We start from the raw sequence: 16,521 nt of genomic DNA, 5'->3' as shown, positions 1-16,521 counted from the left end.
CAAGGTCTTATATGTATTTTGGACCCTCTTTCTCCTCCTTCCCAGCTGTGAACGAGAGTTGCTGCTCTGTGGGGTGACCTGGGCTTCATGGTATGAGTCCTTCTACTGCCAGAGATATTTCAATATGTCACCAATAAACAGGAAAAAAAAAAAAAGCACACAAACAAATAAGCGAAATAAACCCCCGTGTCTGGAAGGGCACGTGCTTCCAACCAAATGTCACTACCTCACCCATGGGAACAAGAGGGAGCCACCACAGCTTTGTCAAGGCTGTGTCCCAGGTCCAACTGGCCATGCCTGAATGGATGCTTCCACACGGAAGAGATCTGGGCCCAACCACTGCCCTGGTAGAACTTTCTAGAACCTACCTGCCGGCTAGGTGGGCGGGACCCTGAGGCCTCACCCATGTTCTACTTTCATTGGCTCCGCCTCTCCCTGACCTGCCCTCAGCCCCTGCTAGGTTGAGTTTTTTTTTTTTTCCTCCTTTGGGCTCAGTGGAGTTCTGTCTGGCCTTCATTTCTTTCCAGATTCTCCTTTGCAGATCTCAGGGGTGCTCCTTGCCTCAGTTTCTCATCCCATCTAAACCCTCACCTCTGTCTCCCCAAAGCTGCTCTTGCAGGAGGCTCCCTGGGCCAAGACTGGGCAAAAAAGGGTGGGGGAGCAGAATTGGGACCCCACGGGACAGGGAGGAGGGGTGGGCTTGTCTCTCAGGAAGTGGCTGAGCTACCAGGGATGGCGTGGGTGTCATGGCTGCTGACAGCCACTTTATGGGACACTTGGTGGGCTGACCCGGTTACTCCAAGAAGTGGCCAGCACCAGCCTCAGCGCTGAGGAAGTGGCACCCTCACCGCGGTTCCTGCACCCTGGGGGACCTGCTGGATGGAGCAAGGAGGATGACTGGCCGGGTCCGCCTCTCTGAATCAGCTTCTGTGCCTCAGCTCAGGGCAGGCAAGCCGGGGAGGAGGACCCCCCAGAATCTGTGCTGCCCCCTGCCAGTTCCCAGCTGAACCCCATTCTGAGGTCACGGGGACAAAAAGGCTGGAGTGGGCCAGGAAGTGGATCCAGCCCTTCCAGCAATCCACCACGGCTCCCTTCCTGATCCCAGACAACCACCTCCTCCCCAGACTGCAGCTGCCACAAGTTCGTTCTGGGAAGGCTCAGGACAGGATACCAGGGGCCCCTCGCTGGACTAGCACTTGGAGGCCACCACCTCCTTGTCCCCCTTCCATTTCTGCCCTCTTGCCTTCCTCTTCCAGGCCAAGCGCCGGCCAGCCAGCCGGCTCCCGCCCCCCTGGTTGGGCCTCAGTGTCCCCATCCGGATGGTGGAAAGTTTGAATCTCTGAGGCTGCGTTGTTGTTGGCCTGGAGACGCCAAGGGGCCTTGTCTGAGTGAGAGAGTGTGCCTCCCCGGGGTGGGGGGCAGGGGGTCGTGGCCTTGGAGTGGGAGGGGTCGTCCTTGGGGTGGGGGGCGTAAGGGGGAGGGGCACAGCTAGCCCAGCCGTCTGCAAGAAAATTACTCCCTTTGAAGCTGCCAGGGGGGCCGGGAAGCCTGCCCCCTCCTTCCCTTCCTCCCTCCCTCTCTCCCTCCCTCCCCGCCCCCTCCCCGCTGTCCCCTCCCCTTTGGCCTACCCGCCCGCCCAGCCTTTACCCTCCCTCCTGCCGCCTCCCTCTCCCTCTCTCCCCGAACTGCCCAGGAGTGAGCAGCTGCTCTCAGACGACACAACACACAGACGGACGCAGGGACTGGCTGACGCCTCAGGCTGCCCACCAGCCACCGCGTGCCCACCGCTTGCCCTCCTCAGGTAAGCCCCCCACCCCACAAGCCCCATCCTGTCCCCCACCGTTCCTACAGCTGGCCTGGAACTGCCCTCGCCCTCGCCCTCGCTGTCTCATCCTCCAGATGCCCCGACCCTGCACCCCCCAAACTCACCCTCCTCGTCCCTACCCCTGCCCCTGCAGACCCCCTCACCGCCATCTCCCGCCCCCACCCCGCCGCCCCCAAGGCTGCTTGCAGATTCCCACCCCACCCCACCCCACCCCCCGCCCCTGCTGCAGGATCCCAGCGTGCCCCTTCATGGCCACCCTGCGGTCCCTCCTTGGTCCCAGTCCCATCTTGGCCTCTTTTCCTCCCTGGGTCCTCCAGGCACCTTCTCCATCCCCTTCCCTCTCCCCTTGCTCAGCCTTGCTTCACACTCCACATCCCCCTGGGCTTCTGCCCCTTGGCAGCCATCCCAGAACCTCATCAAGTCCCAGGTGCGCCCTGCACCCCCTCGCTGGCCTGACTCCGGCCCCTGGTTAGGACAGACCTTCGGGCTCCGGCCTGAACTCAGTACTGGGGAGCGATCCCCAGGGCCTGGGGCTAGACCACGGTGTGGGCTCCGCGACTTCGTTTCCCAGGCACGCCCCAGGCACCCTGCCCAGATATTCCTTGCTTACTCGCAGGCGAGTGTTCTGCGTTCACCTCCTCCTGGGTGAGGCGTGGGTCCACAGAGCCGTGATTGGGGATGGGGTGGGGGGTGGGGGATCTGAGTGGGGCTGCCTGAGTGGCTCAGGCTTCTCTGTCCCCAGAACCTCCTTGAATTGAGGCTCCAAAGAGGGGTGCAGAAGGAAACCCAAGCCACTGTGCCGTGTTAGCCAGGCCAGCTTGGCCTGGGGCCCCAGAGGGCTCTGTGGGTCAATTTGAGGACATCATCATTCCAGGATGGGCACCTTTAGGGAGGGGTGGAGTTCAAGAGATCCCAGGCTAGGTGCTCTGTTCCCCAAAGGCCGCACCCCGTGGGTACCTGGGGGCACCTCTAGAATGGAGACAGCATCCCAGATCTGAAACCAAACAGTGCTAACAAGGTTGCCCTCCAGAACTGGTCCCACGGGACCCCCTACTCCACCCATTGTAGAGGGGGCAACAGAGGCCCAGAGAGGGGCAGGAAACTGCCAAAAGTGGCCCAGCCAGTCAGGGGCAGAGCTGGGGCCAGGGGTCAGGGCTCCTGACTGACAAACCCGGACTATTGACCCCATAGCATCCAGGGAGCTGTTAGAGGCACTCGAGTGTTGATCATGATAGCTTATGGTCAACTGCAGGGTGTGCAGATTAGTGTGGGAGGCAGCCAGGCCCCAGGCCTCTGTCCTAGCAAGCTCCCAAGATGGCTGGCATGCCAAGGGACCTGCCAAGGAACATAGCAGAGTGCCCTGGAAGACTCAGGGGTGGGAGCCCCACCTCACCACTCTGTGGATGGGTCTGGGGCCTAGGCACGGGTTGGCAAGAGCTTCCTGAGTTGGCTCTGCTCAGTGGAGCAGAAGGCCCAGGGTCCTCTGAGGCAGAGTGCTGGTGTGGGGCACAGAGCAGACCTTGCTCAAGCCTGGGAGATTGCTCTCACAGTTGAAGTCTTCTTAAGGGCCGCTCAGGTTGCCGATGTGGCCAGTCCCGTGCACTGGGGTCTCCTGCTTCTGTGCCCACTCCCCTCCCTGGCCAGCCACCCTGTGGGGACTTGTTGGAATTGAGAGAAGCTGGAGGTGCTCTGGAATGTGCATCCAGTCTCTCGGGTTCACGAGGAGGGATAACACATGGCCGCCCCTGTGTGCACACAGGTGAGCACCTGTGCCACCTGCAACCACCTATACAATCCACACCGTGGTGGTTGGGCAGAAGCGCTTTTGTGCAGAATGCCCTATGACCAGCTGTCATAGGCACATCGAAAGGAAGGCACATGGCTGTCTCGCAGCCACAGGGGCCAGGCCGTGGAAAGAGGCTGGCATCAGGGAGGGCTCCCATCACCATGTAGCCAGCAGGTGAGTGGCCGCCCCACAACCCTGGCTGGCTCACCCACTGGCCCACCTTCAGGTCGCAAAGACCCAGGTCACAGAAGGCATTAACCAGCCTATTGCTTTTAACGTCTTGCCCTGGAGCAAGGGCCTCACTGTGTTGATGAGGAGTCCGAGGCCCAGTCCCTTCAACTACAGGTCTGGCGACAGTTCTTTGCCAGTTGATTTTAGGGGCCCAGAAACGTAGGGTACTAGCCCTCTCACCATTGCACAAGATGACATACAAGCCTTGGCCTGAATTTCTCCCCAATCCCATCAGTGGCCCTGGCTCATCACAGAAAGGTGAATGGGGAAGGACTGGAGCAGAGGGGGTATTCAAAAGACAGGAAAGCATCTCCTCTCTTTAGCGATGTTCTGTAGACACTCAGGACCGCAGAGGGTTCCTTCCAGCATCAGCGTTAAGTCCCAGAGGAGGAATCAATCATGAGCCTTCTTCCCAGAGCCACCCACCGCCGGCCCTCCTCCACTCCCTGGAGAAGCCCCAAGGAGACAGTCCCGTCCCAGTGGTCACTTGTCCTTGGTCGCCTGGGACAGTGGCCGGCCCCCAGGGCCACCCAGGAGCACATGAACAGCAGGCACAGCCCAACGCCCAAAGTGCCCATAGGGCCAGGCACTGTCTGGCATGTGCCCCCTGCCCTCAGGCAGGACACCAGCCCCAGCTCCAGGGTCTCCAAAGCTCCACCTGCTAGGCCACTGAGCCGTTGGTCCTTTGGCTAGCATGTCTGGGCATCCCCCTTCCTTGCCCATGTGCCAACATCCTGGATTGTTAGAAAAGGTCTTCCCACACCTACCATGACAGCCTCCCAATCGTCCTCATCAGTTACCCCAGGGTGGGAGATCTCGGTCCCTGCCTTGAGCTGGGCACCCCTCCCTGAGCCTCTCTGCCCTGCTGGTGGGATGGGACACACCAGCCCAAGGGTGTAGCTCTACTCGAGGGGCTGGAGGGTGACAGTGACCTTCCTGGGGGCCCCTGCTATGAGCTGCAGTGGGGGAAAGGGGGATAGGCATGGGCTCCTGAAAGCGGGCACACAGGATCCTGCCAGCTCCACCCTCCTCCTGTTGGCTGGTTCCCGGGCCAAACAGTGCCCTCCCATCCCCTCTGTCCTCTCTGCTCATGTATTGGGCCCACCCACACTTCGATTACACACAAAACCTTTTTGGTGAATCCCATCTTCAAGGAAGCCAGTGGGAGACAGCCTGGGGGGGAATGGGGAAGGGGTCTGCTTAGTCTTGCTCACTGGGGCTGTGGGTCATCTAAAGATGAACCTTCTAGATAAGAGGTCCTGGGGTGAAAGCCTTCCCGTACCTGGAGCCGTCAGCCCCAGGGTCCCCCAGGACTTTCTTCACCCCCTCTGGGAACCTCCCCCAGGCTCTTGGAGCGCCAGCCACAGTTCGGCCCTCTTTGGCTTGTCCCCCACCCTCTCAGCAGCCCAGTTTGTGCTCCTCGATGGGCTGGGATCTCTGACATCCCAAGCCCACCGAAGGTGCCAGGGACTCTGACGACTCCCCCCTGTCTCTCCCTGGGTAACACATCCAGGGTCCCAGCCAGCTCACACCCAGCTCTCCCGGTCCATGGTGTAAAGTCCCAAGTCAGCAGAAACTGCAGCACAGGGCGGAGCTGCAGGACACAGGGCAGCGGGCTGGGAGAGGTCCCAGGCTCTACGCAACAGCAAACCTGCCCCCGCATCTCGCCTACCAGCAGCCTCTAGAAGAATCAGATGGCCCAAAAGGGACACAGCAGTCAGAAGCCCGAATGTCCAAGGGATCACGGATTTGGGCAACAAAACTGGGACCTGAAGGAGCCGGACAGAGGGCAGAGGGAGACTGGCTCTGGGAGCCCTGTCTCCAGAGACAGGGGCAGCTGGGGAGCTGGGTGCCACCTCCATCCTCTCACAGTCTCAGTTCCAGCTTGGCCTCGATGGTGGTCCTAGGGATTTACAGGCCACCTCACCACACAGAGGGGGAGCCCTGGGAGGGGCTGAAGGTCACAGGTCCAGCAAGACCTCCTAGGCTGGCTGCAGAGAGCAAGCTCCACCCCAAGCTGAGCCCCCAGCCCCATGAGGGAGCAAGGCAGCCAAGGGCCTCAGGTTCTGGGAGCCAGGCTGAGAACATCTCCCTGTGGGGTCTGGCGCCTGCTGTGAGCTAAAGGCTTGGGGGACCCTCCAGGCCAGGGTGGCCTGATGGCTTTCCCAAGCCACTTCCCTGCAGCTGCAGGAGGGGCAGGGCCATCTGTCCCCACGGGCCGAGGGGAGCTATTGATGGTGGCGGCCTGAGAGATGCCATGTTTCCAGAAACTGCATGATTCAAGCCTGGGGGCTCCAGACCCACAGGACAGAGCCTTGTTTTCCATCAGCGTCACCTCCAGCCTGAGTCGGGGAGAGGCGATGAGAGAGACAGCACTTCCTGCTAGCCCTGGGGAAGGCTGTTAGGAAATCACTTGGGCCTCCTGTAGCACCCCTGGGAAGCAACAGCACCCTCGCTCTCCCTCGGGCTTTCTTCAACGAGCAGGAGAAGGAAAGCTCTGGGGCGGAAAGACCAGGTGACCTGGCTCATCTCCTGCCTGATTCCTGGCATGGCGGAAGGCCAGCCCTTAGACCTTCCAGCCTTCCAGAGGTTTCCCAGCAGGATGGGGGTGTGATGGGTGTCTTCAAGGCTGTGGGGAGAAAGGTCTGGCCTGGGTAGCACCAGCCACTGGCCTGGGGCCAGCTCCTTGCAGCAGATGGGCTGGCTCCCTGTGGGTCTCTGACGCCCACATCCAGGTCTAGTCTATGCCTGAAGGCTGCAGGGGCACAGGACCCAGCAGGAAGGAGCCGTCCTGGCCAGCCATGCTTGGATGCCTGCTCCCTTCATAGCTGGAAGGCATGCTGAGGCCACGGTGATGGGTTCAGGGGTGGCTGGGGTGTAGACACAAGCAGGGCAGAGCTCACCCTAATCCCCACTGCAGCCACCAGCCCCTCACACAGTCATCCTCACATGCCTGCACACACGTCAGCTTTAGGAAGACCCAGGGATGGCACCCGTGCCCTCTCTCTGGGTGCCACCTAAGGGCAGACTAGAGCTGGAGGGTGTGGGGGACGATGGGTTGGAGTCTAAGAGGGAAGTGGGCAGAAAAGTGGGTACCAGCAGGGCTGAGTGGAAGATGGCATGCGTGTCTGAGTTCAGGTCGGGTTGCTTGGTGGGGCCAGACACTGGGCTTAGGAGTCCAGCATCTGTGACTTGGCAGCTGTGGGCCACACATCTGTAAGTGAGTTCCCAGGGCCTGCCAGACCTCAGGGCCTGCTCCTGCCACCCTTGGCCTGGCGTGAATGCCTGGCATGGCCCCTCCGTGTTCTCAGTGGTTGCCAGTGTGTCTTGTTTGGCTGGGACCTGGAGATATCCCAGTCAGAGGACTGCACAACCTTTCAGAGGGCCAGACAAGGAGAGCCCTATTGGGTGGGGGAGGCGGTCCTCACTCCCACCCATGGGCGCCCAGCCTGAGGCCTCACCGCCATCACCACTTCTTTCCATTGCTCTGAGGAGGTGGAGCTCGTTGAGCTCAGAGAACCCCCTGATGGGGCCCAAGGCTGCCTGAAGTCCTCGGGGACATGCCCGGGGAGGCTGATGAAGGGAAACTGAGGCCTGGAGGCCTGGCTAGGCTGGGGGGACCAACTATGGTTCTCACCCTCTGTGTCCATAGTGAAAACCCGCCTGAGGTGGGTTCTTTTCTCTAGGTCTCCATTTTCTCTTTCATCAAATGGAACTTTGGTCCTGGGCACCTCCTCCAGGCCCCTCCCTGGCTCCTTCTGGCCCTGAGGGCTGGGGGTGTCTTTCGCGGTCTCTGGCAGGCTTGGTGTCCAGCCAGCCCCCCTCCCCTCTGCACAGTTCTGGCTGTTGAGTCTCTTGCCAATTCTCTGTGGGGAAAGGAGGGCTGTGGCAGAAAGCCCGCCAGCCTGCCCACTGCCTGGGCCCGGCCAGGAGCGGGGGAGAACCAGCCAAACCTTGTCCTCTGCCCTGAGGGCTCTGGGGGCCTTCAAGACCTCAGCCTCCCTCTCCCTCAGAGTGAGTTTCCAAAAGAGCCCGCCTTTCCCCACCCCACACCCCACCTCAGCCTCTTTGCGGGGACCCCAGATGCACCTTGGAACCTGGTTCGACTCCTCTGCAGCCTCCTGTCGCCCCCAGGGAGGGTCCCATGAGCCCATGCAGGGCCTCGGTGGCTAGTCCTGCCAGGGCGCTCCATGTGGAAGGCCCAGACGCAGGCCGAGGCTCCCTGTGGAGGCCCCCAGGCCTTCCCGGTTCCCCAGGCCTGGCTGGACCGCCCCGCCCCACCCCAGCCATCCAAGTGGACGGTGGATCTCAGAGCCTCCCAAGGCTTCAGCGGGGTGTTCTAGCCCTGACTCATTCCCCCTGTGAGGTAGCGGCTTTGGCAGGGGTGCCAGGCGAGGGGGGGGCAGCCTCCTCTGCCTCCTGCTCTGTCTCGCCCTTCTGCCTTCACCCTCCCCTTCACTTCCTCGTCTCAGCCCTGGGTGTCCAGCCATGCCTGGGAAGTCTGGGCCCACCCTACCTTGCCTTGTGCTTTGAGAACCTGTGGGAAGGAAAAGGGACTTGTGGTCCAGGTAGGCAAACCCAGGGTCTTCTCCCCACTCTGTGCCGAGACCCTTGGGGCTGGGGGTGGGGTGGGGTGGGGACTCCTCCAGTCCTATGGGACCAGCATAGGGCTGGTGAGCCCTTGAATGTGACCATGGGCGCTCAAGGCCCAAAGGAGCCAGGAAGGCCAGGGGCTCCCCCAGCCAGGAGGGACCCTCACTTTGCTGTGTGACCTGAGAGGCAAGGCTGCTTTTCTGAGTCTATCAGTGGGGGCTGCACGCTCAAGAGGATTGCCAGCCTGCTGGGGGCGCTCTGGGGCTGGCTCTGAGGCTGAGGCCGCTGAACCCCCGGCCTGGGCACCCCACCCCCCACCTCCAGCATCTGCCCACCAAGCGCACTGCCCACCCCAGCTGCTGCAAAGGTGGGAGCCAAGACAGGTCACGTGACCAGCTCTGCCGGGCGGGAGGGGTACGAGAGAGGGCGGCCAGATAGCGATCAATGGGAACCCCAGGGGCAGAGCTGTTGCCCCCACGGGTCTGCAAGTGGCCACAGGTCCTCCCACTGCCTGAGGGTAGCAGGGCTCCAAGGCAGTAGCCCCCCAGGCCACTAGCCCAGCCCCACATCCACTGGGCCTGCCTGGGGCCTCTCCTCACTTTGCAGCCAGCCATCAGGCTCGGGGGGCTCACCCCAATCCTGCTGAAGCCCCAAAGAGCCCCTCCCCTGTCCAAGACAGGCCCCAAGTGAGGGCCTCTGTGGGGTAGGGTTGAGGTCCGCACGCGAGGCAACCCCAGACACCCTGTGCTTGGGTAATAAGCAAGGCAGGCACGTGTATCCCTGTGTCATACTTGGGAAAATGAGGCTGGGGCTTGCCCAGGAAATCTAGGTGAGGGGGCAGCCTCTTCGTGGACAAGGTTTTCTGCTAGAGGAGCCCATCTGGATGGGAGCAGCCTCTGCTGGAGGAGGAGAAGGCAGGCAGATGTAGGCACCAGGGGCAGCCTCGGACAGAGCGGCTTTCCCCCAACTCCCACCCCTAGCCTGCTTCCCAGCCTGAGGGCCTCCAGAGAAGCCTGACCCTGCCCGCCACCCTGGCAGTAGCCTATTCCCTTCCAGTGGCCTTTCCAGGGGGCTGGGCCATGGACAGAGGTCAGGGGAAGGCTTCATGGGCCAGAGGAGGAAGCCAAAGCGCCCTGGGAGCAGCAAGGATGGAGGGGGACGCCAGGGTTCTCCCTCCATCTCTGGGATTCCACACATGGGCTAGGAGGATGCCCCCTCCTCTGCTTTGCTCCAGGGCTAGCCCAGCTCTGCCAAGCATGCCCACCCTAGTGCCTTGGCCTCTTGACTTTCTTAGAAAAACATGGGTGCACTGCAAAGGGGGCTCAGGCAGGAAAGGATTGACCCCAGCCCTGGTAGTTATCTTTCAATCTTGATTCTTCAAGGTCTGTGGGGGCAGAGGGCTGGGTTTCCCTCTCCACCACCTCCACTAGCCTCCCCGATCTCCCCACACACAGGCTGAGGCTGACTCAGTGTCCTGTGCAGGGAGGGGAGTGATGCATGTGTGTGTATGCTCATGCATTGGAGGGGTACAGACTCACTAACTGGAAAGACACAGCATAGCCCACGGTGGCCAAGTCCTGCCTGAAAATGGAGCAGGGCAGAAGGAAGCCAGCCATGCCCCTACCCTGCCCAGGACCTTCTACCCACCCACACCTCCCTCCTGGCCACTCCAGCTTAGGGTCTGGCTGCTCTGGGGAGGTGTGACAGACATGAGGCCAGCACACACACAGAACCCCAGCCCCCCGGGTGTAGGCATCGGCTGGCCTCCCCTGATGGCCCCTCCTCACCTTGGCTTTGCAGGCACGCCCACCATGTGGCCCCTGTGGCCTCTTGCAGCCCTGCTGGCCCTGAGCCAGGCCCTGCCCTTTGAGCAAAAAGCCTTCTGGGACTTCACCCTGGACGATGGGCTGCCCATGCTGAACGATGAGGAAGCTTCGGGTGCAGAAACAACCTCGGGCATCCCAGACCTGGACTCCCTCCCACCCACCTACAGCGCCATGTGCCCTTTTGGCTGCCACTGCCATCTGAGGGTCGTTCAGTGCTCCGACCTGGGTCAGTCTGGGGGGATGGACGTGGAAGGCTGAGGGTGGGCAGGGAGTGACCTGGAGCTGGCTCAGGGATCCTGATTTCACTGTGGGAGGGTGTCCCTGGGTCTGCTTGAAAGCACATGGGGAGGGAGAAGAGTGTCCAGCCCTGGCCTTGGAGCTGCACCCACTTGGAGCCACAGAGTCCCCATGTGTGGGTCTGCATGTGCGCCCCTCTGGGGCTGTGGCCGTGGCCATGGCCGTGGCTCACACTGCTGACTGCGGTGCTGGCCCCCAGGTCTGAAGGCTGTGCCCAAGGAGATCTCGCCCGACACCACCCTGCTGGACCTGCAGAATAATGACATCTCTGAGCTCCGAAAAGATGACTTCAAAGGCCTCCAGCACCTCTACGTAAGCCCACCCCTGACTCTTCCAAGGGGCTGGGACGAGGCAGCAGGCCTGCAGCCCAGCGGGTGTGTGGAGGGGTGGGGTCCCGATGGGTGTGGGCATGCACTTGTGCAATGTGAGAGGGGACCGGGGACCCAGGGAGTCCTGAGAGAGGTTAGGAGGCAGCTGTGGCAAAAGCACTCAGGGTCATGGGCACATGTGCAATGTCAAGACAAGATAAAAGGAAAGTGAAGTTGCTATTTCACTTTCCTTTTATCCTGTCCTGACTCTGTGACCCCATGGCCTGTAGCCTACCAGGCTCCTCCATCCATGGGATTTTCCAGGCAAGGGCACTGGAGTGGGTGGCCATTTCCTTCTCCAGCGGATCTTCCACACCCATGGATCAAACCCAGGTCTCCCCATATTGCAAGCAGATGCTTTCCTCTCAGAGCTACCAGGAAAGGACAGGATCACCCAGCCCAATTCTCTCTGTTGACTGTTACCTTTGCATCTTACTGGCTCCTCCCAGCAACACAGTAAGGAAAGGCTGCATCTCAACCAGGGTGCAAGTAGGGTAACCAGGGCATGAGCTGCAGCAGCCTTGCTGGACCTGAGTGCTGGCTCCCACTCTGCACTTTGCCCATGAGCAGAGGCAGATCTCCTGAAGGCTGAGCTGGGGCTCCAGCATCTGTGAAGCCCCGACAACGTGAATCACTAGCTCAGGGGCAGGGAAGAGGAGAGAGGAGAAGGCAGGCAGGTGGAGAACTGAGGCTTTGTGTGCCACCTCAGGCCTTGGTCCTCGTGAACAACAAGATCTCCAAGATCCACGAGAAGGCCTTCAGCCCCCTGCGGAAGCTGCAGAAGCTCTACATCTCCAAGAACCACCTGGTGGAGATCCCTCCCAACCTGCCCAGCTCCCTGGTGGAGCTCCGCATCCATGACAACCGCATCCGCAAGGTGCCCAAGGGAGTGTTCAGTGGGCTTCGCAACATGAACTGCATTGGTGAGCTAGGCCCACCCTGTGGTGGTCCTCACCCCTCCCCCACGGTGGTGAGGGTGGACAGGGAAGGAGGAGGGTCAAGGAGGAGGGCTCTGCTCGCCAGAGCAGCCGGGTGCCATGGACAAGCCAGCTGGCCTCACAGAACATTCTGGAGGCTTGCCTAGGGTCACACCCCATAGCTGCCAAGGCAAGGTGAAGAGAAACCCAGGCCCATAATGAAAGGGCAAGTATAGAGCTGGCACAGCCTGCCAGCCAGGGGCCAGGTGGGAGAAGCTGGGAGGGCTCCCCTTGTCCCCAAGGGTCCATGCCAGGCCCAAGGCCCTTGGTAGTTTGTGGTGTTCAACAGCAAGGAGTTTGCAGCTTGTCCAGTAAATTAGTGGCACTGCTTTCAGGGGGAGATGAGGGAGCGGGTGCTTAGTGGGAGTCCCTTAGGAAGTGACAGGCCCTGAGCGTGTGGGGACAGATGCTTAGCCTTGGCTTCAGGGCTGAGAGAGCCTCTCTCCTAGAGATGGGTGGGAACCCCCTGGAGAACAGCGGCTTTGAACCGGGAGCGTTTGATGGCCTGAAGCTCAACTACCTTCGCATCTCCGAGGCCAAGCTCACTGGCATCCCCAAAGGTAGGGAGGCATTCTTTCTTTCCCACGTTTTGGGGGTCAGCACAGGTAGCGAGCCCAGAGACATCTGGAGCCACCCAGTGTACTCAGGGAGGGCTTTGGTCACCCCTCTCCCCACCTGGGGCAGAGCTCGGCTCTCTGCTCCACCAAGAGTGAAATCGTGCAGACACACATACACACACACAGGACCAGGCCTCCCCCACCCCACAGTCTCCCCTCCTGGATTCAGCTCAGAGCATCCTTTTTTCCTGGCAGACCTCCCTGAGACCCTCAATGAACTCCACCTGGACCACAATAAAATCCAGGCAATCGAGCTAGAGGATCTGCTCCGCTACTCCAAGTTGTACAGGTAGGCTGCGGAGGTGGGGTCTCAGGGGGTCCTGAGTCTGCCCAGTGCACTGTGGCCCATGGACCCCATCACATCGTCATTTATTCATCTATCCCTTCCCAGGCTGGGCCTGGGCCACAACCAGATCCGCATGATTGAGAACGGGAGCCTGAGTTTTCTGCCCACGCTGCGGGAGCTGCACTTGGACAACAACAAGCTGTCTAGGGTGCCAGCTGGTCTTCCAGACCTCAAGCTCCTCCAGGTGAGAGCCAGGTTTTTCTAACACGCAGCAAAGGGAGGGGGCAGTCGATGTCCCTGGGGCAGCTGCTGAGACCCTAGCTGTCAGTGCTTGGACCCACCGCGGAGCAGAACGGGAGTTCGCTGTGCAGCTGGTCAGATGTGTCCTCTGGCCGGTGACTCCAGCTCCTCATCTGGAAAGACACTGAGAAAGCGAAAGGGGAAAGTAGGGACCCCACTGTGGACAGCGAGGAGGCTGGGTACAGGGGTGGCAAAGTGGCAGGATGCGCCAGAGCCAGCCTGGTAGATATTTGAGCTCAAGGTCTCTCGGGTGGGTTCAGTTCAGTTTGGTTCAGTTCAGTCGCTCAGTAGTGTCTGACTCTTTGCGACCCCATGGTCCACAACACACCAGGCTTCCCTGTCCTTCATCAACTCCCAGAGTTTACTCAAACTCATGTCCATTGAGTGGGTGATGCCATTCAACCGTCTCATCCTCTGTTGTCCCCTTCTCCTCCTGCCTCCAATCTTTTCCAGCATCAGGGTCTTTTCAAATGAGTCAGCTCTTTGCATCAGGTGGCCAACATATTGGAGTTTCTTAGGTGGGTGGGACCCCCACAAAGGTGCCGCAGGCCCAGGGGCTTGGGAACAATCTGGGCAGGAAGTGGCTTGATGAGGGGGTCAAAAAGTCCTCTCAAGGTCTTCTTTGGCCTTGCTCTGGACCTCAGACTCTGCCTACATGCCAGAAGATTGGCCATTCTTGCAAGCTGTCCAGTTGGGATGAATCCATCACCCAGCCCTGCAAGGGGATTGCCAACCTACAGCGGCAGTGCCCTCTAGTGGCCATATCCTGCCACCTCTAGAAAGCACTGTTGCAGCCCTCCAGGCCGCATCCCTCTGCCCCACCCCATCAGACAGTCCTCACGCTCCCCACACTACAGTCCCATAGAGAGAAGCTTCGAGGAGTTGGGGGGTGGGAGCAAGTGCTCCTGAGGACTAGGAGGAGGAGGAGACCCTCAGTCCAGGGAACCCAGAGGAAGGGCCAAGGACTGTGTGAACCCAGGGTGGCATCCTTCCCACATCAACAGCACCATTCATACCCACCCCATTAACCCCCAATCCCAGCATCCGGTCACACACCAGTGCCTGAACACTGCTCAACAGCAGCCTGACAACCATACGTAAGCCAGTTGTACTCCTCCAGACAAAGGAAGAATCACCTCCAGGCCCTCAAAGGGTTGTATGGATGCAGCACAGGAACCCCTGAGGCGGCCAGGCAGGACTCGGCTGGCACGGAGGGCATCAGCCTTGCGGGTTCTGCCCACTGCTTGGGCTCCCCAAGTGGGGCCGACTCAGGGATGGGGTTGGAGGGGGGGGCAACGGGGCCTGCTGCCTTGAGCTACGCCTCTCTGTCCCCAGGTGGTCTATCTGCACACCAACAACATCACCAAAGTGGGCGTCAACGACTTCTGCCCAGTGGGCTTCGGGGTCAAGCGGGCCTACTACAACGGCATCAGCCTCTTCAACAACCCCGTTCCCTACTGGGAGGTGCAGCCGGCCACCTTTCGCTGCGTCACTGACCGCCTGGCCATCCAGTTTGGCAACTATAAAAAGTAGAGGCTGTGGCAGCTGCTGCAGTGGCGGCCTGGGAAGGGTCTCTTGGGGTGCACGGTGCGTGTCCTGAAGGGGTGGCAAAGCAAGGGAGCCAAGCCCTGCCTTCGACCCCCACCCTCCACTCACGGCCCCTTGACACCCCCACCCTGGCTCCCAAGCGTGCAGGTGGGGTGTGATGCCTGGCCCCCATCACATGCCCCTTGACTTCAGAGCTGCCCCTGCCCACCTGCATCATACCCATTCAGAGGCACCCCCCCACTCAACCAAGCTTTCTTCCCATTCACCCCAAAAGGAAATAATCTGAGGCTCCAGTCCAAGGTAAATGGTCCCTGGGGGGCTCCAGGATGGAGACCCCACTAAGCCCACCCCACCTGCCAGACACACATCCCTCCTCAGCCTTTTTTCCTTCTCAGCCCCCCACCATCCTTCTGCAAGTTCATGGCCCCCCAGGACAGCCTCCTGGGTCTCCTGGCCCCTGGACCGGTCTTGTTCAGCTCTCTCTGTCTGTCCCTCCCTCTCGTTTCTGACATCCTTGGGCTAAGTCTGCTTTCTGTTTCTCTGCCCAGCCATTACCCAGGCAGGTGGAAGTGGGGGACAGCTGCCCTCCTTCTCTGCCCAGGCTCACCCGAAGCCTGGGTGATCCTTCCAGAGGCCAGCAGATAGGGAGGTGCTGCACCCCCTCCTCCACAGCCAAGAGAGGAGCCCTGGGCTCAGCCAGACCCTGAAGGTCTGTCCCACTGGAGTTCCCATCACGCTTCTCACTGTCCCCTTTCCCTCCATGATGGCTCAGTCTCCCCTCCCCTTACCTTCCAGCCTCTGGTCTGGTGGAGGTTTCAAACCATCACACCCAGCTTGAGGAGGGGCTGCTTCTGAGGTTGGTTGTTGTCTTTCAATTAAAGAAACACTGTGCAATACGGCTGTGTGTGTGCCACCTCTCAGGGCGTCTGGGGACCCAGCAGAAGGGGGAGCCACAATGGGCTACCACAGCTGGCTTCCAGGTTCTGCCTCTCTGTGCCCATGCCCAGCCTTGGGTTGCCTATTCACTGCTTTCCCTGCCTTCGAGGAAGGGTCCTGAGCACTCTCAGGTTGGAGGCTAGACCTAGAGGACCTGAGAAACCAGGCAGAAGGCCCCAGGCTGCCCCCTTTCCCTCGCTTCTAGTCCCCTCTGTTGCCCAGTCTATCCCTGAAGCAGAGCTGGCTACAGACCACCAGAGGGAGCTGGTCTTGGAGTCTGGGGGCTCAGAACGGTATGGGATGTCAGCTGTGGGCAGAGCCATGTGCCACACCCATGTGAGCACCAGGGTGCGCACTCCTAGGAGGTTCAGGCCTCACATGGACAGGATCCAGTGCCATGTACACCTACCTGTTCTGACTTGGCCTAGGCTCCCAGCGGCATGTCCATTCAGTAGGTCTCCCAATATGCCAGCAGAGCCATGCCCAGGTCGTAGCATGCAGGCTCAGGCTCACTAGGAAGGACCGGGGACACAGCCGGTGAAGCTGGGGGACATAGATCTGCCCTAGAGAGGATGAAGGGAGAACAGTCCTCAGAGAAATGCCCCTTGGATGGCAAGCCCATCGGGCTAAGCAGAAGGCAGGCTGCCTCCAGCCTGATGTCTCTGTCCTCGTCCTGCACCAGGGTCCTGGGCACTGGGCGATGGGAGCCAGGGCTTCCCTGAGCAGCCATGGGCCACTGATGGAACACGAGAGCCTGGATCTGTTTGAAGCCCCTGTGTGGTCTTTTGTCATGCTGGTGGCCCCGGGCAGCTCGTACCAGCCCTGACCTGGCAGTCCGCACTGGGTCCCTTCAGTGCTGGAGCTGCCCGGGCCCTCTGGGTTGGCAGGGGCCCTGTGTCACCCCTGGCAACAACGCTCTGCCCCAGGGGTC

At 60.7% G+C, this 16,521-nt stretch overlaps 1 protein-coding gene across 1 annotated transcript; it reads left to right on the top strand.

Annotated features, from left to right (window-relative positions):
- Positions 1–1,133: 1,133 nt before the first annotated feature.
- On the top strand, positions 1,134–15,550 carry BGN (biglycan). Its single transcript, XM_070290499.1, has 8 exons — positions 1,134–1,801; positions 10,236–10,487; positions 10,758–10,870; positions 11,636–11,849; positions 12,353–12,463; positions 12,716–12,809; positions 12,912–13,050; positions 14,442–15,550. Exons 2-8 carry the CDS (start codon positions 10,247–10,249, stop codon positions 14,637–14,639), a joined length of 1,110 nt encoding a protein of 369 aa, XP_070146600.1. The 5' UTR covers positions 1,134–1,801; positions 10,236–10,246; the 3' UTR covers positions 14,640–15,550.
- The last annotated feature ends 971 nt before the right edge of the window (positions 15,551–16,521 follow it).

This window comes from Ovis canadensis, chromosome X, assembly GCF_042477335.2.
Source record: "Ovis canadensis isolate MfBH-ARS-UI-01 breed Bighorn chromosome X, ARS-UI_OviCan_v2, whole genome shotgun sequence".
Classification (NCBI taxonomy): domain Eukaryota; kingdom Metazoa; phylum Chordata; class Mammalia; order Artiodactyla; family Bovidae; genus Ovis; species Ovis canadensis.
This window is presented reverse-complemented; position numbering and strand designations above follow the sequence as displayed.